This window comes from Haliotis rufescens, unplaced genomic scaffold (assembly GCF_023055435.1).
Source record: "Haliotis rufescens isolate VD_foot unplaced genomic scaffold, xgHalRufe1.0.p SCAF_96, whole genome shotgun sequence".
NCBI classification, from domain to species: Eukaryota; Metazoa; Mollusca; class Gastropoda; order Lepetellida; family Haliotidae; genus Haliotis; species Haliotis rufescens.
Window position 1 is genome coordinate 965,329 of NW_025964390.1, and position 25,058 is coordinate 990,386.

The 25,058-nt window shown below is 40.1% G+C and overlaps 4 protein-coding genes across 6 annotated transcripts; 3 read left to right on the forward strand and 1 right to left on the reverse strand.

The window, feature by feature from the left end:
- Positions 1 to 4,910: 4,910 nt before the first annotated feature.
- Positions 4,911 to 7,191, reverse strand: LOC124125506 (solute carrier family 2, facilitated glucose transporter member 8-like). Its single transcript, XM_046488828.2, has one exon. The coding sequence runs from the start codon at positions 7,149 to 7,151 to the stop codon at positions 5,757 to 5,759; it is 1,395 nt and encodes a 464-aa protein (XP_046344784.2). The 5' UTR covers positions 7,152 to 7,191; the 3' UTR covers positions 4,911 to 5,756.
- A 1,807-nt stretch (positions 7,192 to 8,998) lies between these two features.
- On the forward strand, positions 8,999 to 24,551 carry LOC124125511. 3 transcript variants are annotated; one of them, XM_046488834.2, is made up of 4 exons: positions 8,999 to 9,090; positions 21,011 to 21,087; positions 23,257 to 23,715; positions 24,324 to 24,551. In XM_046488834.2, the coding sequence occupies exons 2-4, from the start codon at positions 21,072 to 21,074 to the stop codon at positions 24,401 to 24,403; spliced, it is 555 nt and encodes a 184-aa protein (XP_046344790.2). In that variant the 5' UTR covers positions 8,999 to 9,090; positions 21,011 to 21,071; the 3' UTR covers positions 24,404 to 24,551. The 3 variants fall into 3 exon arrangements, with proteins under 3 accessions (XP_046344790.2, XP_046344791.2, XP_048247700.1); XM_046488835.2 differs by lacking the exon at positions 8,999 to 9,090 and adding an exon at positions 15,912 to 16,002; XM_048391743.1 differs by lacking the exon at positions 8,999 to 9,090 and adding an exon at positions 15,940 to 15,956.
- LOC124125510 (solute carrier family 2, facilitated glucose transporter member 8-like) lies at positions 10,187 to 11,547 on the forward strand. The gene has a single exon (XM_046488833.2). The coding sequence runs from the start codon at positions 10,273 to 10,275 to the stop codon at positions 11,527 to 11,529; it is 1,257 nt and encodes a 418-aa protein (XP_046344789.2). The 5' UTR covers positions 10,187 to 10,272; the 3' UTR covers positions 11,530 to 11,547.
- On the forward strand, positions 16,819 to 18,830 carry LOC124125509 (solute carrier family 2, facilitated glucose transporter member 8-like). Its single transcript, XM_046488832.2, has one exon. It carries the CDS (start codon positions 16,939 to 16,941, stop codon positions 18,370 to 18,372), a length of 1,434 nt encoding a protein of 477 aa, XP_046344788.2. The 5' UTR covers positions 16,819 to 16,938; the 3' UTR covers positions 18,373 to 18,830.
- Positions 24,552 to 25,058: the final 507 nt, after the last annotated feature.

Consider the following 25,058-nt stretch of genomic DNA (forward strand, 5'->3'; position numbering starts at 1 on the left):
ACAGTGATGTCCTTCCACTGTGATGAAACCCACAAGACGATGATTTTAAAACACACCTTTAAATAATGAGTCTCAAAGGTTTAATTAACTAAAAGTAATATTTCTATTACATTTTAACATTTTCATCTGAAATCGAAACTATCCAAATTTAAATTACAAATATCATTAAAAAAAAGGCAATCCATCACAGAATAATTCCTGTTTTTCACATATTGAATCTTAACCCAGGCCATGTTCCACAAAGCAATCTTAGCGCTAAGATATTCTTAACTCCCATTCTTTAACATAGGCTTAGGGTCATAGCTGTACGATCATCACCTTGTGGAATGGGGCCCAGGGTAGTTCACTGTAGACATGGTAGACAAAGCAAACCACTTAAATTTAATGCTTGAATCTTCACTATTTATAGGGTTTGACTTCCAATGTTCACCATGTTCAGGGGTTAAACAAAATGTTTGGATGTGCATTTAATGCAACACATATACAAAATCAGTATTTGCACTGAAAAATGACTAAGCATTTACTTATTGGGGAAAAATGCCTATCAAATAAATACTAATGCAGAAAAAGTATCTAGCATGATGCAAATAGTCATCTCTACCAAAATACAAATCTAAAACCCTTGAAAATATATGCATGTTGCCATGGTAACAAGTGCCGCTTACAATTGATGGAATAATCCTGCAATAATACGCACATTATCCTGATTATACACACATGCTGTTTAGTCAGGAAGCTCTTATCATGATTATGTCATGAAATGTCATTGGTATATCATTATCACATAAATGCATGCCTTGGTTTTGTAAAGTCAATGCTAGACAATGGCACTGCCATAACATTAACAGATAAGTAGTTATCACCAATGCATTCAGAATAGTTTATACAATCCTCAGGCATAGCCACAAGCACAAAGCCAGTTTAACACATGCAGGCTTAGAGTGTCGATACTGCAGGGCAAGGAGATAACATACACGCTTGGGGCATAGAGCCACGTTCACAAAGCAGGGACTCATCAAGGATACAGAACTAAGTACCCTTGTCCATGTTGTCAGGCAATGTACTGTTATTTTGTTCAAAAATGGGATTTACAAAAACGTTTCCAGAGGTATTTTAACATTGTATTTTTACACTGCATTCGTTGCAATAATGTAAAACTATGCTTAAATATCTCTCCCTCATTATTGGTCCTAATATCTGATATACAAGTCACCTCCACGAACTATATGAACAGGAATTGGGAAATTTTGAATTCTACTTTGTGAATTATACTGACATTTCTTGCAGACAGGCCGAATATCAGCCTCTGAGGTCTAGATAAATCCCTGAAACAAATTTAGTTAGCCGAGGGCATGCAAAGATTATCCACAATCCATAGAAATACTTGCCCATCTGGCTTAAATTAAGGGGGCCTTGGCTGGCAATTTGGCACTTAACATGGATTTCCTACTCATGCAGTCCTTGATGCCCTTATGCCAAATAAGTACCATTCTCAAGCATTTTTTGGTATGATTGAGTGAGTGAGTGAGTGAGCTGGGTTTAACGCCACTTTGAACACTATCCCAGTGATATCATGGCGTGTCAACTTCATGTGGGAGGAAAGCCTGAAGTACTGCAGGTCTTAGACGTTTACCACATTGATGAAACCCACGAGCACAATTATGGTGCTGACAAACCTAGAAACATAATTGGGGTGAACTGGGGTTTGGACCAATGATCATAAGTTTCTGGTAACTCAAGGGATGCAACTCTACACAGAGAATTGCCATGCCTCAGACAATTGGGTCTTCCATGTCGCCTACATTCACATGAACACATGTTACCTAGATACATGTATTCAATGACATCCCCTTTGTCATGATTATGCTACAGGACAATAGCACAATGACATTGAACAGGTGGTCATTGTCAAGGCTCAAGTTTGAAATATAGAACAATATTTGTGTCAAATAACTATTTGTGAATAATCCAGTGGCCTCATAAAAAAGATAAAACTATTATTTTCAACTGTGAAAATGCCACAGGACCATATCTATATGATCTACCGTATTTTGACTTAATAAGCGCCCACGGCGATATTTGCTGATATATTGGCTTGTGAACAATCCCAATTAGCACCTTTTCCGATTGATCAATGTACACAATACTTATTTATTCGCGTATAACACGCACTCATGTGTTATATGCACCCTTAATTATGGGCAATTAAATTCTGAAAAAATATATCTGTCATATATAAACATTTCAGGCTGTCAGCATAGACCACAAAATTTATCCTTCAACTGTGTTTTTTTCCGACAAAATAATATTCTAATAAGAGCCCCTTTTTCTAATTTTGAGAGCGCCCTGGGCACTTATTACGTCGAATACAGTATATCTGTTATACATTGTCTATTACATCTAATAAAAGACACAACTTTTTCTGATTTCTATGGTGTTTTTTTCACATTTCACCAATGTGATGAAAATCTACATCCAATCCCAGGGACAACATTGTTATAGACATAATGTAGAAAAACTGATAAACATGATGCACGCTGAGTGAAATGATGAGTATGACAGTGACAAACCTAGAAGCATAATCAGATTAAACTGAGATTCAAACCCAAGATCATAGGCTGCCCTGGAAAATGTAAGGTGAGTGAGGATAGTTTTATGCCGCTTGTAGCAATATTCCATCTATATCATGGCGGGGGACACCAGAAATAGGCCTCACACATTGTACCTAAGTGGGAATCGAACACGGGTCTCTGGCATGACGAACGAATGCACCGCTAGGCTTCCCCGCCGCCACTGAAACGTGTCCGGGATCCAATGCTATAATAATAAAACTGGACTGGGCCTTCGTGTGACCCGCTGTCATGTCTCGGACGTCTGATGCAGCGTTCCCGCTGGCTTTTGAAACTGCCAGTCCTGGTGGACTGCCAACACTTCTAAAAATGACCAGTCCCATCCTAATTTTTGTCAGTCCCAACTTTCAACAATTAAAAAAACGTGTAAAAATGATCCGTGTTTAATTCATTCAACATGACATGATTTCTTAAGTCACTTAATTAGATCTACACATCATTCACAGTCACTATTATCTCTTTTTTTAATATTTCAAGTCACTACAAATATATATTTAACCTCGAACCAAAGCAAAATGTTATTTCCTTTCACTAAAAATAGACAAGGGGAAACCCTGAAGGTAACAGACGAGTTGACTTCATCGAAAAATATACTTATATGAATAACGCTGATGTTTTGTTCAACAAAGATTTTTAAGGTACTTTATTTGCCGGTCCACAGGGACTGGCAGTCACATGAATTACCGGTCCAAGCCAAATTTACCGGAACAAAATTACCGGTAAACGGGAACACTGCTGATGATGAAAGTGAGGGGAATAGGACGCAGGATGAAATAGGATTACAGTTTTAGGCCGAGATTAATATTTCTGATGATGCCTCATACTTTCATGGATACATTTCCCACAGTACCAGATCACCCTATACATGTCTACATCACAGAGCCTGGCATTTAAACTATCAACAAGCAGATGGCAGATCAACAAGTGTGGTAAGAGAAAAGATTGGTAATCAAAATTTAAACCTTAGTTATCAAGTTATTATCATGATTATCAGAAGCAGATTTTACTCAAACTGCATCAAATATGATAACCATGATGATAACCAACACATGATTATGATGATGCTGATGATGATGCAAGTATTGCAATGATGAGATTATTAGACCAGAACTGTGTTTCTCAACAGCAACATTACCCTCGATCATCCAGTGTATCATCATATCTCCATTCCACTAGGCTTAAAAAAATAAAAGAATTGGTTCTCAGGCCATGGCTTTTGAAAATAAAGTCTGGGAAGGCGGTGTGTTTTTTGTTTGTTTTTTGTTTTGTTATTTGGGGTTTGTGTGTGTGTGTTCAAACCAGTATGTAATTAAATAAACAGATGTGTACAATCAACCTAGGAAAGGGCCTCCCTACATAAATGTTTTCCTGGAGGAGTAAAATACTGGAATACAGTATTTGGCTACTGATGGACGTGGTTTTTTTAAACATGGAAATAAAAATGAAACAGTTGACAAACTTTATGATGATATGGGCGGTGCCTGAGAATCAAGACTATTATTTTTTTAGCCTCATCAGCATTAGAAATTGACACTAGTCCCATTGTCCTTGCCACACTGCCCCATAGTAAAGGCAATCTCATTAAAATCATATCTTAGTTCTGGCTATTGCTAAACAAAGATCTGAGGACATCCCATAACGGGTCACGTCAGAACGACCTTTCATCTGACCAATCAAAGCGTCGCTTACCAGATCATGAAAGTGACAGACAGAGTTTTCTAATCATGCAACCTCATAAAGGTTAACATGACAGTTACGGCCCGTACGACTGATTCTGTCAAAATTATCATCTTTTGCTTCCGTGGGATAAACATTTGAACGGAGGAGGTGTTGCACAGTTGATGGGAAGCACTGCCATACAATCGCAACCATATGTTAGACATTCCGGAATGTTGTTAAAATCGAGAACTGTGTCAACATATTATTCAAGCGTAGTCAGAAATGGAAGTCGCCAGGTTGAAACGAACAGTAAAGCTTGAGAAAGCTGCTTTCTAATTGGTTGATGTTGACTTCTTGTTAGTTGTTTCAGTAGTTGGTCAAAGTTTGTGAAAGGTCGTTCTGACGTGACCCGTAATGGGATGTCCTCAGATCTTTGATATGAGAACTTAGATATGATTTTAATGAGATTGTAGTTAAGATATCATAGGAACCAATAGAAATTTGCTAGTAGACTATAAGTAAAACAGTGAGTTTCTATTGCTGCATTACAATATGCTGGCTAATCCACAGATATTAGATAAACATGACATATTACATGTATTAGAAATAACAAAATGACAATTCATAAGTCAATACATGCACATATTTATCCTGTAAACAATGGCAAATCATAGAACAAGGTAGACATGGTAGAATTGAAACACTTTCAGGAAAATGATGATGATGAGGATGAGGATGAAACTCCCATGACTTCCCTAACAAGTGGAATACCAACTTCATGCAAAACATCCCCTTTTAATGTTTAGGCCTAATTAAACATAATGTTGTTTGGATGACAATAAATTTAAAAACATTGATCAAGAACTACTGGTAAACATGCTTTCATGCCTGATTTGTTCGGTCACAAGCCGCAAGTACCATTGACATATAGTTGGAATCGGTATCTTACATTAGGCTCCATCGGGTCATTAGACACTGTTAGAACCACATGGATATATTTAGGCCTTAACATGCTTATAGTGAGTGAGTATGCTTTGTATGCCTCTTTTAGCAATATTCCAGCAACATCATGACAGGGGATACCAGAAATGGGCTTCACACATGGGCATCGAACCCAGTTTTCTTGCATGACAAGCAAAAGCCATAACCACTGATAACCATGATAACACCTGATGTATGTTCCCCATGTTCCTTCTGCAGACAGACATTGAACCTCAAACAAGTAAACTACTGTCAGTTATGATAGTACATAAACAAAGATATTGATGGTAAATGTAGTAAACATGACCAGTACATCATCAGTACATATTCAGTACATCATCATGATCATTGTTGTTTTGTATGTTGATTATGTTGACAGTGCTTTTTCCAAGTTTCTAATGGAACAAAGTCGGCAAAATATGTAACTCTAAAAAGTAATCAAAATTCCCCCAAAGCCATGTTCATAATGAAATGTGAAAACATGGCTTACTTATCAATTAATGTTCGTCCTAGAAAGTAGAGCTCAATATCTTCCAACGACTTTCCCTTGGTCTCTGGAAGATATTTCCAGACAAACATTACCGACATCAAACAAAACATAGCGAACAGATAAAAGGTTCCATCTTGTCCAAGAATCGTTTGCATCGTCATGAATTCTTTAGTGACCACAAAAGCCACCAGCCAGTTACCAAGGATTGCGATTGAACTTGCAGCTCCTCTTGCACGGGAGGGAAATATTTCAGACATAACAAGCATAGGAATCGGTCCCCATCCCAAAGAAAAGCCAACAATATAGATCATGAGTGAGCAGACAGGTAGCCATGTTTTCATGGTACTGTTCAAGGAATTGCTGGCTTGCAACTTGTAGTACAGTCCAAACATGAAGAGAGTTGCTGACATGATTAATCCAGCGATGATCAAAAGCTTCCTTCGTCCAGCTCGATCCATCAGGAGGCAGGCAGCAAAGGTAGCAACAACTTGGATAGCACCAACAGCCACAGTAGCACCATGGGCAAGGTCTGGAATTGCTGTTTCGAATATTGACACGGTGTAGAACATAACTGCATTGATTCCGCTAAGCTGTTGGAATACGAAAACAGTAAGTGCAATGAAGAGAGGTCTGGACAGTTCCGGTTTCTGCAGAAATTCCGACCAAGCAAAGTCCTCTTGTGGATCAAGGCCTTCTTCGATGTCTCTGCATTCCTCCTGAACGTCCATATGCGAGTCACGTAGGGCCTTCAAGGCCTGGATAGCTTCAGCCTTCTGGTTTCTCCCAAGCAACCATCGGGGCGTTTCTGGGATGAAGAATGACATGACTAGAGCTGTGACCGCTTGTATGGCACCTATGAGTGCCAGGCCTCGCCAGTCAAAGTGAAGTCCACAGGCATATGCCAGCAATATTCCGACTGTTATGAAAAGTTGAGTACATGATCCGAGAACACCTCTCATGGATTTGGTGGAAATTTCAGCAATGTAAACTGGTACACAAACTGTCACGAGTCCCGAGGAGAATCCGGTTAGAAATCGTCCAGCATAAAGGTACGTTAACGTTGATGACGTCAGCATCGCAACCCAACCCAATAAGAACGGAACAGTTGCTATAATTAAAGATTTGCGTCTTCCAAACTTCTCAATGCAATATCCGCCCGATGGGCCCCCGAGTATTGCTCCAACTGTCATCAGCGATCCAAACCATCCTGCATTTTGCTTGTTCAAAACACCACTTTTTATCATGCTCGGAATTGCCGGAGAACTGTAACCGATAACATATCCAAAACACAACGCTCCCAGACATGCTATGAGAGTTGTCCAAATCAAACGACGAGGAGATCCTTCGTATTTTGACTGCACCAAACGAGCTCCAGCTTCTAGCGAAGCCATTTTGTTTCTGTATGAGAGCTCCTTCCCGCGATTGATAGGACTCGCTCACTCGTGTGCTGCCACGCAACAATCACAAATGAAGTTAGAAGTTGATAGTGAGCGAAAGGCGATTTCAAACGTTCGACGTGTCAACACAGACCCAGCTGTAGATTTTCGACCGACCTACTTTTATAGTAATGCTCGAGATTAACAGATTAAATCAGATTTATCACGTGATCTGAGAACTTGTGAAACACGTGGAGACAAGGAATTTGCAATACTACACTTACAAGCTTATTTGATATGCATCGTCGGATCGTTCATACTATATATATAGGATTCGATTTATGTCCCCCACTGATAGAGGAATTTTTTTTATAGTTTATATAGATATCTACAGAACCACGAAGTGTTGGATACTATCACTTATTTACTTGTTTGTTTGTTTGTTGTTTAACGCCGCACTCAGCAATATTTCAACTATATGACGGCAGTCTGTAAATAATCAAGTCTGGACCAGACAATCCAGTGATTTTCATCATTAGCATATGTTTTTTTTTATGTTTCTGAATATTTAAGAATTATCAGTAAACTGAAGCTATGCTCATTAAAAAATATTTTAGCGTGCTCTTAAGAATAATCTTAACAATATCCAGTATGTCGGCATTTGATGAGGTGCACCTGCATCGGTTGGGCCCTTTCAGACCTTATATTCAGATACTGAACTAAGCCAACATTAACGTCTCGATAATACGGAAGCCCATTAAGGCTACAACATTTTCTTAAATCTTGAAAATTCAAGTTATCTTGAATTTTCAAGATTGTAAAAATGGCATAGGTCCAATGTGCCTCGGTACGATAGAGCAGGTATATTATTCGTGACAGATTTAATCAATAAAATTAATATAGAAGTAGTTGCTGGAAAAACAACAATTTTTACGAAATAAAGCAGCTGGACTTTCCTGGGATTTTGTTTTGGGGAATTGCGTCACACTGATTTTTTATATTTTCATGGCACAACAAGGAGTGAAAATATCATCTTTGTCGGATAAACATGTCATTTGACAATGAAAAACTAACGTTCTATTTATCATGCGTTTTCTTAATGATCTTCACGGTTTTCTCATAAAAAAACATAGTGTCATTGGAACAGACTCCAAGTGGTTCCGGCATTACGCTTTAGTTCACTCGAGGGAGATCTGGTTAATTGGTTGGTTTGTTGTTTTACGCCGCTCTCAGCAATATTACAGCTATATGATGTAAATAATGTCTGTAAATAATCGAGTCTAGACCAGACAATCCAGTGAATGATATCATGAGCATCGATCTTCAACCAAGTCAGCGAGCCTGACCAAACGATCCCTTTAGTCGCCTCTTACGACAAGCATAGTCGCCTTTCACGGCAAGCAAGGGTTCTACCTCGGATCTTCAGGGGTGTACACTCGAGGAAGATGTCGATTTATATTTTCAGATGCTCATGATACCAATCACTGGATTGTCTGGTCCAGACTCAATTACTTACGCCGTCATACAGCTGGAATATCGCTCAGTGCGGCGTTTAACAAACAAATGTTTTCAGACAAATACAATCTCTAGCCACTTAGCCTTTATTCATTATAAAAGCATGTATGCCAACGCCACATCTGCATACTGCCGCTTCCGATATTGTGACGTCATATTCGTATGACGTCACCATTTCATGCAATTGAATCAATATGTATTTGTCTCCCTGTTCTGAATAGAATCAATTATTATAAAGACTTATAAAGGGATGATGGGGGATTATACATAATTACGATGTCCAAGCTAAATATGTGCATACATAAATACACGCAACATATGTTATGACGTCATAATGGTAGCGCGTTACCTTTGACCTTAGAACAGACAGAACCGCCCGAGCAGCCAAGACAGTGTGAGTGTACTTTTCATCAAGGGGATTCTTACTCAAGTCTCACTGGTATGTTATATAGACATAATTTAATACACACGATGTGAGGTGCATGCTGGTTGTTAAAACAAATTCTGAAAAGATAATATTGCTCTAATTGATATTAACACAGATCATATGAAATTCGTCGCTATATAAGTGCAATAATCTTGGACGCGACGTTAAACCCCATTTCACCTCACCTCATATGAAATTCCTGTTGTTTATCAATGACAAATTCCCACAAATTTACAAAAGTTACAGTAACATTACTCTAATTTCCCCAGTGGGGTCAGAATTGTAGCCCAGAAACCTATGCGTCTTAATGGAACTGGGTGTATCCCTGCGGCGTGGGACGTTGTTCGTAATATCAATCACTAGTTTGTCTGACACAGACGATTATTTGCAGATCGACGTCATACAGCTTGAGTATTGCTGGGTGTGACCTTTGACAAAGCAAACAAACAATGAAAAATAATAATTTCACAATAACGGTCCTACGTGTCCTGTCAATCACAGCCGACTATGCGTGTCGTAAGAGGCGACTAACGGGACGGGCTCGCTGACTTGGTTGATGTATGTCATCGTATCACAATAAATAGTGTTGATCGATGCTCATGATATCAATCACTGGATTGGCTGGTCCAGACGCCGTTATTTTTAGCCCACCGTCAAATAGTTGGAATATTGCTGGAAGCTGGAAGTGCGGCGTTATACAGACAAAAAGACAAACAAACAAACAAACAACCAAACAAACAAGACATCATCTATAGTGATGCAGGTCTAAGACGTTCAACACTTTGGTCAAACCCACGAGCACAGGTATCGTGCTGACAAACCTAGAAAAATATTCAGGGCGTATCTTGGATTCGAACTCTCGAATATAGGTTCCTGGCACACCTAAGGGATGCAATTCTGCATTGCGGCGCTTTAGAGGACAGGGCTATCCGTGTCCCCAAGTGGTGAGCTAAGCTTGTTCCGTATATCTCCCTCAGTGATCGGCATGCGCTGTTATTGTCTCCCCACATGTTGCAAATATCATATGAACTTTCAATCAGACACAATATGGCTTCGCTACGAACTGGAGCTCGCTTGTTGCAGGCAAAACGTGAAGGGACCCCTCGTCGTTTGGTCTGGACGACTGTCATAGCATGTCTAGGAGCGTTGTGTTTTGGATATGTTCTCGGATACAGCTCACCAGCAATTCCGAGCATGATAAAAAGTGGTGTTTTGAACAAGCAAAATGCAGGATGGTTTGGATCGCTGATGACGGTTGGAGAAATATTCGGGGGCTCTTCAGGCGGATGGTGTATTGAGAAGTTTGGTAGACGCAAATCTCTAATGATAGCGTCTGTTCCGTTCTTATTGGGTTGGGTTGTGATGCTGTCGTCATCAACGTTAACGTACCTTTATGCTGGACGATTTCTTACCGGATTCTCCTCAGGACTTGTGACAGTTTGTGTTCCAGTTTACATTGCTGAAATTTCCACCAAATCCATGAGAGGTGTTCTCGGATCATGTACTCAACTTTTCATAACAATCGGAGTATTGCTGGCATATGCCTGTGGACTTCACTTTGACTGGCGAGGCCTGGCACTCATAGGTGCCATACAAGCGGTCTTAGCTCTAGTCATGTCATTCCTCATCCCAGAAACACCCCGATGGTTGCTTGGGAGAAACCAGAAGGCTGAAGCCATCCAGGCCTTGAAGGCCCTACGTGACTCGCATATGGACGTTCAGGAGGAATGCAGAGACATCGAAGAAGGCCTTGATCCACAAGAGGACTTTGCTTGGTCGGGATTTCTTCAGAAACCGGAACTGTCCAGACCTCTCTTCATTGCACTTATGCTTTTCACATTCCAACAGCTTAGCGGGATTTCCGCAGTCACCTTCTACACTGTGTTAATGTTTGAATCAGGAATTCCAGACCTTGCCCATGGTGCTACTGTAGCTGTTGGTGCTATCCAAGTTGTTGCTACGTTTGCTGCCTGCCTCCTGATGGATCGAGCTGGACGAAGGAAGCTTTTGATCATCGCTGGAATAATCATGTCAGCATCTCTCTTCATATTTGGGTTGTACTACAAGTTGCAAGCCAGCAATTCCTTGAGCAGTACCATGAACACATGGCTACCCGTCTGCTCACTCATGATCTATATTGTTGGCTTTTCTTTGGGATGGGGACCGATTCCTATGCTTGTTATGTCTGAAATATTTCCCTCCCGTGCAAGAGGAGCTGCAAGTTCAATCGCAATCCTTGGTAACTGGCTGGTGGCTTTTGTGGTCACTAAAGAATTCATGACGATGCAAACGATTCTTGGACAAGATGGAACCTTTTATCTGTTCGCTATGTTTTGTTTGATGTCGGTAATGTTTGTCTGGAAATATCTTCCAGAGACCAAGGGAAAGTCGTTGGAAGAAATCGAACATTACTTTCATGAAAAAACATTAATGAAAAAGTCTATTTTGTAATGTAATACAGAATGTTTGCTATCACTATTCAGTACGATATTTGAAGTCATTATATATGTTTTATTTATTTCAGTTTGAACATGATATACTACAAATACATAATTTATCAGAATGTGTATTAAACACATGCTACATATGTTTCTCTCTACCTCTTTGTTTAGCATTGTGTAAAAAATGTTTTGTCAGCAAAAGATAAAATCTAAATATACGAAATGGACTGACATCTTAATATATATATATATATATATATATATATATATATATATATATATATATATATATATATATATTCTTTTGAGCTGTCATTATCAGTATAGCTTCATATATTTGAAAACATAACATAACTATTAATGTATATTGTTTTTGTAATAAGGCAAGCATTAATCAAGTCATATTTCATCGGTATTTCCCGCACCGAGGGAAATAGCGATTAAGTGGACGAAGTTGGTATTTCTGATGTCAAGAAGCTACACATTTCATATACATCTATTTATGTACATCTTCTGGGGAAGCCAGTATGATTTCTTATTTGTTTGGGCAAATCTCTGTAATTTAGTAATGTATTAAGGGCATTGGCATTAGGATGTTGTACAGAAAATTTCGGTTAACTAAAGCATGTGATGATAATCTGATGGTCAAAATTAACTATACCTCTCAGTTGATTTAATATTTTGATTTTTAAATGAATATTTCTTAAGTTACCGATATTATATCCAAAAACATCCTTTACTGGCGTATAGTCAGCACTTAAAGAATACTTCCACATGGTTTTATTTTTTAAAATTAAAATTTAATTTAAAGCTTTTAAAAGTTAAGAATAATCGCATTATACACATTTATGTGTGGGTATCGAATTTACCACATTTCAAACATGGTAGGGGTTATGTTTTCATTTCCTACAACCCCCTCCAGCCTTCACTGAAACTGTAATTTATTTTACACAAAATTATCCACATTACCTTATGCAAACTTTGCAGGATTGGTCTGTGGTTAAACAGATATAATCAACAGTGACAACAGTTCCTTCAGTTTTCAATTAAATAAAAAACCAAACTCGGTATACTTTCTTTTGCCCCTAAGTTTACCTACGATGTAGCTCTAGACGGTGGACACATTTTATAAGGGACAGCATTTTTTATTTCAAACTGTGAGTGTGAATAAGTGAGTTGGAATAACGCCGCTTTGAACAGTATTTCAATTATATCCCTGCGTGACAGCTAAATGTGGGAGACATTTGATATATTTTTAATTTTTGCCCGAATTAATAAAACGAAATCAGATGTTAGGGGAAATATTGAAATGAAAAGAATATTTCATACTGGACGTTATTTCTCCCTCGGTTGTTAGTATGGCACGGATATATAATGACAGATCCCTGGTCCAGGCCTGTCAAAGGATACCCGTGTATCGCCGACTTTGTAATCCTAGTTTTAATTTTGTTATAGTTTAAAAGATGTTCAGATATTTTCCTGTTGATATTTTAACCATGTTTACATCCTCAATCCGTTAGATCCCTAACATATTTAGATTTTAGGATGTTGATATTTGTGGGGTATATATACATACACACACACACGTATATATATATATATATATATATATATATATATATATATATACCCCCAATTAAAACTTGTTAACTGCATGTCATTTTAACGAGCCACGTATGGTGCATAAACTTTAAGAAATCATGTTTAAAATTGTTTTAAATCATCTTTTAAATGAAATCTTAATTTCAAATGCATTATGATGTGGTATTTTGCATAAATTTTCATTATTGAACTTCGATTTGTTAATCGTGTTTTTAATATTATAATATATGGAATTCGGTAAATACTGTTGAGCGTATGGATAACCTAATGCATGTTTATACCCAGGCTTAATTCCCCTCCTGGGCACAATGAATGAAGCCCATGCTCACACTCCGGCGCAGTGGTGAATTAGCATAACACCACTGCCACAGGCTTATTTGCATATCACGTGACGGGACTTTTCTCTTGTTTGAAAACAAACGCGCTTTTTCAGAAATCAGTATAGAACGGACTAATGCAAGTATTTGAGGGCGCTTAACATATTGTTTTGCATGATTAAATAGATATGCCACTACAACTGCGACAGTGAGTTGCATGACAATATATATTTATACATCAAAGTGACCGTATCGCTAGCTCTCCGTTGGGCTTCGGTGACAGCACGTGGAGCCGTACAAACAATGTAAACAAAGGATAACTACGCAAAAACAAGTAGATAAGGGATACTTTCTTAATGAATCATAACCATTCTTTGACATTTGTTTATGAAAATGTGCAGACTTGTCAAACATGAAACGGATGAAAAGCATATGCTATATCTTGAATGGACTGTGAAAGATGTGACGAATCGTCACATGGCGCTGGCTTGTGGCAGAGGTACTCACACTCCGTCGCAGTGGTGACTCAGCATGGAACTCTGGGTAGGAGAGTGAGAGGTACTATGCTGGCTGGCTGCCGGCCGCATGGAACTCTGGGTAGGAGAGTGGCCAATGCTTTGGGTCCACCGCGTTTAACATTCGTCACCACTTGCCCTTTTCCGTGACCTGCAACTGGACTCTCCTGCCATTTTGTTTTGAGGAATTGTGTCACATATAATTTATTATTTTCTTGTCAAATAACAAGCGTATCTCATCTCGGTACCTGACACAGTTCATTTTTTGAAAAGTGGCGCTGCAACGAGTAAAAATGTCAACTTTGTCGGATCAAGAGATTGGATAAACATGTCATTTGACAAGGAAAAACTAATGTTCTATTTAAATGACCTTCACAGTCTTATCTGAAAAAAACCAACAACATTGTGTCATTGGAACAGACGCAAAGTGGTTCCGCCATTAAGTTTATTTCCGCCAAGTAAGATGTCGATTTATATTTTCAGAAGCTCATAATACCAAGCACAGGATTGTCTGGCCCAGATTCGATTACTTACAGATCTCAATCATACAGCTGGAATATTGCTCAGTGAGGCGTGAAACAACAAACAATCAAAGAAACAAATATTTTCAGATAAATAAAATGCCAATTTCAATACATTGTACATGTTCGGTGGTTGTAACGAATATCGACTATTCGATTTGCTTCCACTCACATGATTCGATCTGCCGATTGAGAGTCGATCTCATGATATTTCAGGACAATTTGTTTCCATGGTATCAAAATTTCTTAATTAATTATATAAGATAGCTACGCGATAAATCACAAAGAACAATGAAGAACAAAGCGCGGTTTATTTCACGATAAAACATTGTTCTATTATGACGTCATTTCTGGAGATTCGAACATGCGCTCGCAACTTGATGACGTCATAAATCGGACGACGTTACTTTTTTAAATTGAAGTACCTAGCGCTTAGCTGGGCCCCGCAGATGACCGCGGTGGCCGAACGATCGCATCCCAAAAACGGGAAAGGTATGACAATTGGTATTAGGAAAAGGTACAGGTATTAAATTGACGTGAGGATTGTGAGAATGTGCGGGAAATACCCCCTGTGCATCAAATGGGCTTGTCCGACATTGCCGCGGTCGGATTCTATAGATGGAGTCATCATTATTAAAATACGGGTAACTATTTTTAAAGCTTGTACAATTTAATGACATCCTTTAAAAGGCTGTTCAAAATGTTGATATCTCATAAGAAATAAACGACTCGTGGTTGTTTATCGCTACGCCCCTCATGGTTTATTCTCTCTGCAGTGTTTTATTGTACGATAAACAACTCCCACTCGTCGTTTATTTCTCAAATAAAACTATGTATGCCAACGCCATACTCCATACTGCCTCGTCCGATGCTGTGACGTCATATTCGTAAGACGTCACCATTTCACGTTATTGAATCAATATGAATTTGGGTTGTCTCCTTGCTCTGAATAGAAACCATTATCATAAAATAAAGTGGATTATGGGGGATAAGAAATAATTACGATGTCCAAGCTGAATATGTGCCAACCTGGTGCGGTGAGGTGAGGTGAGGTGAGGTGAGGTGAGGTGAGGTGAGGTGAGGAGAGGAGTGTGTGTGTGTGTGTGTGTGTGTGTGTGTGTGGCTGCTTGTACTAGTCCGGACTGCCGATTTATAGTGCTAGCCCACAGAGATACCATGCGGCAGTTTAACATGAATACCCCACTCAGACACAGTATACTGACTCCGAGCCGACCAGTCCTTGTTTTAGTCCCTTATGCCGAGCACCAGACAGGGTAACAACAAGTACCTTCTTTTAACGCCTTTGGTATGACGCAGCCGGGGATCGAACCCCAAGACCTCCCGCACTCCGACCGGACGCTCTACCACAAGACCACGGAGCGGTCTGTGCATTCAACACACAATAGATGTTATGACGTCATAATGGTAGCGCGTTACCTTTGACCTCAGTACAGACAGAACCGTCTGAGCAGCCAAGGCAGTGTGAGTGTACTTTTTATCAAGGGGATTCCTACTCAAGTTTTACTGGGTATGTTATATAGACATAAATTAACACACATGGTATGAGGTGCATGCTGTTCGTTAAAACAAATTCTGAAAAGATAATATTGCTCTGACTGATATTTTGTTTGTTTGTTTGTTGTTTAACACCGCACTCAGCAATATTCCAGCTATATGACGGCGGTCTGTAAATAATCGATTCTGGACCAGACAATCCAGTGATTGGTATCATGAACATCGATCCACGCAATAAGGATCGATGACATGCATCAACCAAGTCAGCGAGCCTGACCACCCGATTCTTTCGACAAGCAAAGTCGCCTTTTACGGCAAGTATGGGTTGCTGAAGACCTATTCTACCCCGGATCTTCACGGGTCGACGGATATATACACACACATCATATGATCTACATGTTGTTTATCAATGACAATGACAAACTGGATGTATCCGTGCGGCATGGGACGTTGTTCCTTTTATCAATCACTGGATTGTCTGACACGGGCTCGATTATTTGCAGACCGACGTCATATAGCTGGAATATTGCTTCGGCGTTAAACAACAAACAAACCAAAACAAACAAAATATCATCTATAGCGATGCAGGTCTAAGACGTTTAACTCTTTGGTCAAACCCACGTGCACGGTTATTGTGCTGACAAACCTAGAAACATAATCAGGGCGCATCTGGGATTCGAACTCTCGAATATAGGTTCCTGGCACACCTAAGGGAGGCAATTCTGCATGGCGGCGCTTTAGAGGACAGGGCTATCCGTGTCCCCAAGTGGTGAGCCATGCAGTGTGGACATGTGCAGCGATGCTCCTGCGAACCCTAATGTTGAAACGGGCGACCTTTGTCAATGATGCAGAAAGGGGGACACTTCAGACGAAATGTTATGTGCATAACTAAGCTTGATCCGTATCTCCCTCAGTGATTGTTCGTCACGTGCTGTAATTATTTCACCACATGTTGCACATATCAAAGGAGCTTTTAATCAGACACAGAATGGTTTCACTACAAGCTGGAGCTCGCTTGTTGCAGGCAAAACGTGAAGGGACACCTCGTCGTTTGGTCTGGACGACTGTCATAGCATGTCTAGGAGCGTTGTGTTTTGGATATGTTCTCGGATACAGCTCACCAGCAATTCCGAGCATGATAAAAAGTGGTGTTTTGATCAAGCAAAATGCAGGATGGTTTGGATCGCTGATGACAGTTGGAGCAATACTCGGGGGCCCCTCAGGCGGATGGTGTATTGAGAAGTTTGGTAGACGCAAATCTCTAATGATAGCGTCTGTTCCGTTCTTATTGGGTTGGGTTGCGATGCTGTCGTCATCAACGTTAACGTACCTTTATGCTGGACGATTTCTTACCGGATTCTCCTCAGGACTCGTGACAGTTTGTGTACCAGTTTACATTGCTGAAATTTCCACCAAATCCATGAGAGGTGTTCTCGGATCATGTACTCAACTTTTCATAACAGTCGGAGTATTGCTGGCATATGCATGTGGACTTCACTTTGACTGGCGAGGCCTGGCACTCATAGGTGCCATACAAGCGGTCTTAGCTCTAGTCATGTCATTCCTCATCCCAGAAACACCCCGATGGTTGCTAGGGAGAAACCAGAAGGCTGAAGCCATCCAGGCCTTGAAGGCCCTACGTGACGCGCATATGGACGTTCATGAGGAATGCAGAGACATCGAAGAAGGCCTTGATCCACAAGAGGACTTTGCTTGGTCGGGATTTCTGCAGAAACCGGAACTGTCCAGACCTCTCTTCATTGCACTTATGCTTTTCACATTCAGGCAGCTTAGCGGGATTTCCGCAGTCACTTTCTACACTGTGTTAATGTTTGAATCATCAATTCCTGACCTTGCCCATGGTGCTACTGTGGCTGTTGGTGCTATCCAAGTTGTTGCTACCTTTGCAGCCTGCCTCCTGATGGATCGAGCCGGCCGGAGGAAGCTTTTGATCATCGCTGGATTAATCATGTCAGCATCTCTCTTCATATTTGGGCTGTACTACAAGTTGCAAGCTAGCAATTCCTTGAATAGTACCATGAAAACATGGCTACCCGTCTGCTCACTCATGATCTATATTGTTGGCTTTTCTTTGGGATGGGGACCGATTCCTGTGCTTGTTATGTCTGAAATATTTCCCTCCCGTGCAAGAGGAGCTGCAAGTTCTATTGCAATCCTTGGTAACTGGCTGGTGGCTTTTGTGGTCACTAAAGAATTCATGACGATGCAAAAAATTCTTGGACAAGATGGAACCTTTTATCTGTTCGCTATGTTTTGTTTGATGTCGGTAATGTTTGTCTGGAAATATCTTCCAGAGACCAAGGGAAAGTCGTTGGAAGAAATCGAACTTTATTTTCATGAAAAAACATTGATGATAAAGTAAATTGTCTATTTTGTTTATGTAATATTCTTCTCCTTAAAATATTAACTTAATGTGAACGTGATTCCTGTGCGTATCGATCTAGAATGTTTGCTATCAATTTTCAGTATTATATTTGAAATCAGTTTACACAGTAAAGAACGTTAATAACGAACATGCTTATAACGAACTGACTGATATAATGAACAGTTTTTTAGCCCCGTCCATTTGCAATACATATGCCCTATATGTGCTTATAACGAACTACGGTTATTACGAACTAAATTTAGTGGTCCTTTAAATTCGTTATAAGCGTAGTTTATTGTATTGTTAATTCATTTAATTTTGAACTGGATATACTACAAAAAAATAATTTACCAGGATGTGTATTAAACCCATACAAAACATGTTTCTCTCTACCTCGTTGTTTAGTATTGTGTTTAAAGTGTTTTGTCTACAAAGATAAGATCTAAATATACGAAATGGACTGACATCTTACTATATATATATATATATATTCCTAAAATCTAAATATGTCTGGGATCTAACGGATTGAGGATGTAAACATGGTTTAAATATCAACAAGACAATATCTAAACGGGTATCCTTGGAGAGGCCTGGACCAGGGATCTGTCATTATATATCCGTTTCTTACTAACAACCGAGGGAGAAATAACGTCCAGTATGAAATATACAACCTTCTAATACGCTTGCCCTTAATATACAATCTTCCAAAAAAGAAACGCACATATGATTTTTAGTAAATCTATTGTACCTGATAAAGTCGATATATTTAATTAAATATGATAGATACAAAGATGAAATTTTGGAGCTCGATTGTCTCAGGCTTTGAAAACTGTTCATTGTCATGTCACATTAGGTCACAAGGTTGTATCACGAGTATCTCTTTGGCCAGTTGTGGGAGTGTCTGCGGCGTGTTCTGACGTTGACGTCCACGTCGATCGAGTTCATCCCAGAGGTGTTCGATTGGTTTGAGATCTGGAGATCTCGGAGGCCAGGGCAAGTCGTTGATGTTGACATTATGAAGGTAGTCCCTGAAGTTTCCCTGAACCACCACCAAGTCAGATTTCGTGGAGTCGGATATGACACTACCGCCACCGAAATTGATTGTCGAATTCACGTACACAATGTGGGGCCAAACGCTCATTTCCAGGACATTAAACACGTTGTCTTCCATCTCGCCGGTGAAGACGAAATCGTGATTCACCGCTAAACCACACTCGTTTCCAGTTTCTCAAATTCCAAGGCTGTAAGGTATGACACAAACGCAAACGAAAATGGTTCCTGAGTCTGGTTCGATATCCTCCTCAAACCAGGGATGCGCCCTGCAGTCTCTGTAGCTGTGGCATTGCGATGACGTAGGTGGAACAGTCGAATGTAGCGATCCTGTGCAGGTGTGGTAACTCTTCGTCGGCCGGTTCTCGGACGGTCTGCAGTGGAATTGAACTTAGTGTATCGGTCACAAAGGTGGACGTTGAAGTGGCGTGCAACAGAATATTGCGATTCCCCTCTTTGGATACGCCCTATGGCGATGTTCCGATCGGCAGCGCTGAGTCTCGGCATTTTCGACCTTAATAAATGTTGACAATTGAATGACAAATTATTGGTTTATGCTTGCCTTTTAAAAACCACTACCACGAGTTATAAAATGCCAATGACTTGCACGTGCATTTTGCTTTACTGTTTTCCTCCATTCCATTTTCGAACAAGTGTGAAAACAATGCCGTTTAAGACATTGTAAATCGACAATGGCTGCGTTTTGACGCACCGTTTGTCGAATATCGGGTCACGAACATTTTCCAATAACATATATCCCATTCATATACCGGATTTTGTGTGTGGTCAGGTTCAATGAACTACATGTTTTTGTGCGTTTCTTTTTTGAAGAGTGTATATGAAATGTGTAGCTACTTGACATAGGAAATACCAACTTCGTCCACTTAATCGCTATTTCCCTCGGTGCGGGAATACCGATGAAATATGATTCGTTTAATATTTGTCATATTACAAAAACAGGATACTTAAAGATCGCTTTGTAGAATAGGGCCCAGAATACCAGTTGTGCGAAATCACATGACGACTTCAGTACTAAAACGCTCCTATAAATAAACCCGCAATTAAAACTTGATAACTGCATGTTATTTTAACGAGGAATCGTATGGTGCATAAACTATTAGAAATCGTGTTTAAAATTGTTTAAAATCATCTATTAAATGAAATCTTAATTTCAAATTTCAAATGCATGTATTTTGCATACATTTTCATTATTGAACTTCGATTTCTCAATCTTGTTTTTAATATTATAATATATGGAATTCGGTAATACTGTTGGGCGTATGGATAGCCTAATGCATGTTTATACCCAGGCTTAATTCCCCTCCTGGGCACTATGTGTGAAGCCCATGCTTTGGATTTACTGCGTTTTTGTGGGTGGGACATTGATAAAGCAGCGTAAACTATTCTCTCCCATTATGAACATCTGATTTATGAAAGCCATAAGGACTTAATGACATTAACTAATACGTTGAGGCCGAGGTCAGTAAGTCAGGGGGTTTACCTCCACCCTGATGTAAGTAATCCCACAACATTGCTGTAATCCAACAACATAAAGATGCCATTCCCTGTGTTGTTGGTCCGACAGATGGTGAAGGCTTGAGGTCACGCAGCCATGTTCAGCAGACAGCCTGGACGGCAGTAACGTCATGGGGATAATCACAAGTAAGTACTTCATCTCAACGTTGACGACGTGAATGATCTTAAGGGGCCATGCCATTGTTTCAGTCAACACAGCTTTCATGCGACCCAAAGTGCTGTCGAATGAAAGCGATGGCGCAGCGCTGCTCTGATCCGAGTTATATCAAGGCGTGTGAGTTAAGTGTGGAAGGGAGACCCAACTTAGCACAGGTTGTTTACGGTTACCACTTTGATTTTTTAATCAAGGCGTGTGAGTTTAGTGTAGAAGGGAGACCCAACTAATCACAGGTTGTATACGGCTACCACTTTGATTTTTTAATCAAGGCGTGTGAGTTTAGTGTAGAAGGGAGACCCAACTAATCACAGGTTGTATACGGCTACCACTTTGATTTTTTAATCAAGGCGTGTGAGTTTAGTGTAGAAGGGAGACCCAACTAATCACAGGTTGTATACGGCTACCACTTTGATTTTTTAATCATGGCGTGTGAGTTAAGTGTGGAAGGGAGACCCAACTTAGCACAGGTTGTTTACGGTTACCACTTTGATTTTTTAATCAAGGCGTGTGAGTTTAGTGTAGAAGGGAGACCCAACTAATCACAGGTTGTATACGGCTACCACTTTGAATTTTTAATCAAGGCGTGTGAGTTTAGTGTGTAAGGGAGACCCAATTTAGCACAGGTTGTATACGATTACCACTGGGTGAGTGAGTGAGTGTGTCGGTGAATGTTTTGGAATTGGGTGAGTGAGTGGGTTGTAATTGGGTGAGTGAGTGAGTTTGTTAGGTTTAACGCCGTAAGTGCGATTGGGCATCTCTCTGCGTGAGAATCTGTAGTGGCATCCATAGGACGTCACGCCCGGTGAAGCCTGAACGAACTTTCACTGTCCACTCTAATTGAAGCATGTATTGGGTTCTTGAACCAATCATATTTCAGCCTACTGAAACCAAATTGCTTCATTTCTTTGACCAGATGGATGTCAATGTCGACGGAAATGTCGATCATAACAAAACAAACACAAATATTTCCCTTGTGTGTGAAGATACCATAGCGCTCAGAAACACCACGGTGTAAAAAATAGACAACGATATAAGAGCGATGCCTTTATTATTTACTTTCTAAACTGACCTTTTATGCTCATTTTCGAGATGCAGAAATCAGATAACTGTATGCTTCACTCACTTTTACCAAGAATTTAGAAGCTTCGGCGCTGATTGGCTGATCAGAAAGTTCACCGGACGCGACCTCTTATGGAGGGTTTGTCATGTTTTCACGTTAGGAGGTGTCGTATCGCAGTAACATATATGACCATGATGCTAATGTGAAGCAATACACTTCATTTATGGCGTGGATAGTTGCCCACAACGTCAATCACAGAATTGACTTATCGAGACTCGATTTACAGGCCGCCGTCATATGGAACGACAGACAGTACTTAATCTCTTAAATTTCCATAATAGTTGCAAAGAAATTACATCATTTCTTCATAACACTATTTTTACACTGAAATAGGTGTTGCCATTGTATTATGATTGGTAGTAGGATTTGTTGGTTGGGATATATATATCGCGAATGTCTTTCAAATAATGGTATAGTTTGTTGTTTAACGCCGCACTCAGCAATATTCCAGCTATATGATGGCGGTCTGTAAGTAATCAAGTCTGGACCATACAATCCAGTGATTAATATCATGAGCCACGCAATTTGGATACGATGACATGCATCAAACCAAGTCAGCGACCCTGACCACCTTATCCCGTTAGTCGCCTCTTACGACAAGCATAGTTTCCTTTTACGGCAAGCATGGGTTGCTGAAGACCTATTCTACCCCGGATCTTCACGGGTCTTCAGAAATATAATGGAGCTGGTCACCAACATTGTTTTGGTTCCACAAATTGCTCATCCTTTGTGTGGTGACTGCAGCAGTGTTAACCATTTACACTTATACAAATAGAATCCTTCTATAATCATGCTAAAATCAGAGTCCATTCCGACTTTGTGATGTGTTAATGAATTACTATCAAACAGTGATTACATGAGTCAATTGCTGGACTGTCTATCACAAAACCTTTTGAAGGTTTTATTAAGGCGCTTAATGTTGTTGCCCCGATCAAAAGACTTTTGAGCAAAGACCTATTTTAAACTGAAAGATATTACCCGGGGGTATCCCTAACTGTTCTTTCTCCCATCTATACAGGTAAAAACAGATTCCTCGAACTTCGGAAAAGGCCTCTGAGCTTCAGTGATGAACATGACGACCACATAACGGTCAGCGAAGACAAGCGGACAGCGCATTGGGGCTTGGACACCAGTCAGTCGGACGCCAGCGGGAGGTGCTATTCCAACCGAACTCTTCACGCCAACGAACTTGTTCGAATGTCAGTCCGAGGATCCGGGTTCTTTGACCTCGGTTTGACCGACGTCCACCCAGCTCAGCTTCACAGTAACAGAGATTTCATCTTCAAATGCATCGTCAGTAAGGTGTTGTATTTCGACCCAGTCATATTGGAGTTTTACATCACACCGGAAGGGAATGTTTGCCTGACCGATGGAAGGGACCCGGAAGTTAATATCGCACTTGGCACCCCAGCGAATACTCACTGGTTGGCGATGAAACTTGGGTGTGGAGAAATAACAGTTTCATTTTTATCAGACGGTGGGTTTTTTAGAATAGTTAAAAAGGTATCCAAATTAGAAAAAAAATGTCGTCAGTATCTCGTACGGACGCTCAAACTTTTTGTGAGATGACATTCACAATGATTTCATAGTCAAAATGAGGTTTCAAAATGGGATGAATTTTTTCACCATATGTTTCTGCTCTCTTAAACTTCATCCTCTCAGAAAACCATCTTGTACATCTCAAATCAGACTTTTGAAACATTTTCGTCTTGCGTCTGCATTTTGTTTTGTTAAAACTCCACAACGAAAATAAAAAGGACGAACAACCATAATTATTTCTAAAATATATTAAACTTTCCAAAAAGGGCCCCTGTTATCACCTTTTCCCTAAGGAGCGATGGGGTAGCCTAGTGGTTAAAGCGTTAGCTCGTCACGCCGAAGACCCGGGTTTGAATTCCCACATGAATACAATGTGTGAAGCCCATTTCTGGCGTCCCCCGCTGTGGAATATTGGTAAAGGCGGCGCAAAACCATACACAATCTGGACCTGAAGGTATTCAGCTTGATCAAAGTTGATATTTGAATGCAAAATATATTGATGAATCTTTAAAGGAAATGCGAAAACTGATTGTTCTTCTGTTTCAGGTGAAGCAGCCTCCAGCTCTGAGTCCAGTTCAGAATCGGAGTCCAGTTCAGACACATTAAATCTTGCTATGGAACCGTAATGTAATGGTAATTTCATTATTTTCATTAAATGCACCAGAGCGCACGTGTGCACATTCGAGAACCATGTTTTTGTAAGGAGTCAGTGCGTTATGTATATCACCTAGGTGTGAAGTGTTTTCTTGTAGTAAACAATTATCAGAGTCTCAATTGATATTTTCGATTTTTGTCCCGTGACATGTTTTGACATACGGATAAAGATATGCATCTTTTAATATGTTCATAAAACTCCATTCTGCCACTCAACAGTTTTACCACGTTTGCTCATATTCCAGACCGTCGTCATATAGCTGCAATATTGCTGAGTGCGGCGTTAAACAACAAACAAACAACCATATTCCCCTTTGAAACAAATGGTCTTGAGTGTTCACCAGAAGCAGTTCTTACCTTCACAGGGGGCACGGGTGGCCCAGTCGTCTAACGCGCCGCAATTTGCTGTGCAGAGTTGCGTCCCTTGGGCACACCAGAAACCTATGATTGTGGGTTCGAATCCCGGTTCGCCCCAATGATGTTTCTAGGTTTGTCAGCACCATACCCGTGCTCGTGGGTATCACCGAAGTGGTAAACGTCTGAGACCTGCATCACTTCGGGCTTTCCTCCCACATTAAGCTGACACTCCGCGATATAACTGGAATACTGTTAAAAGCGGCGTTAAAC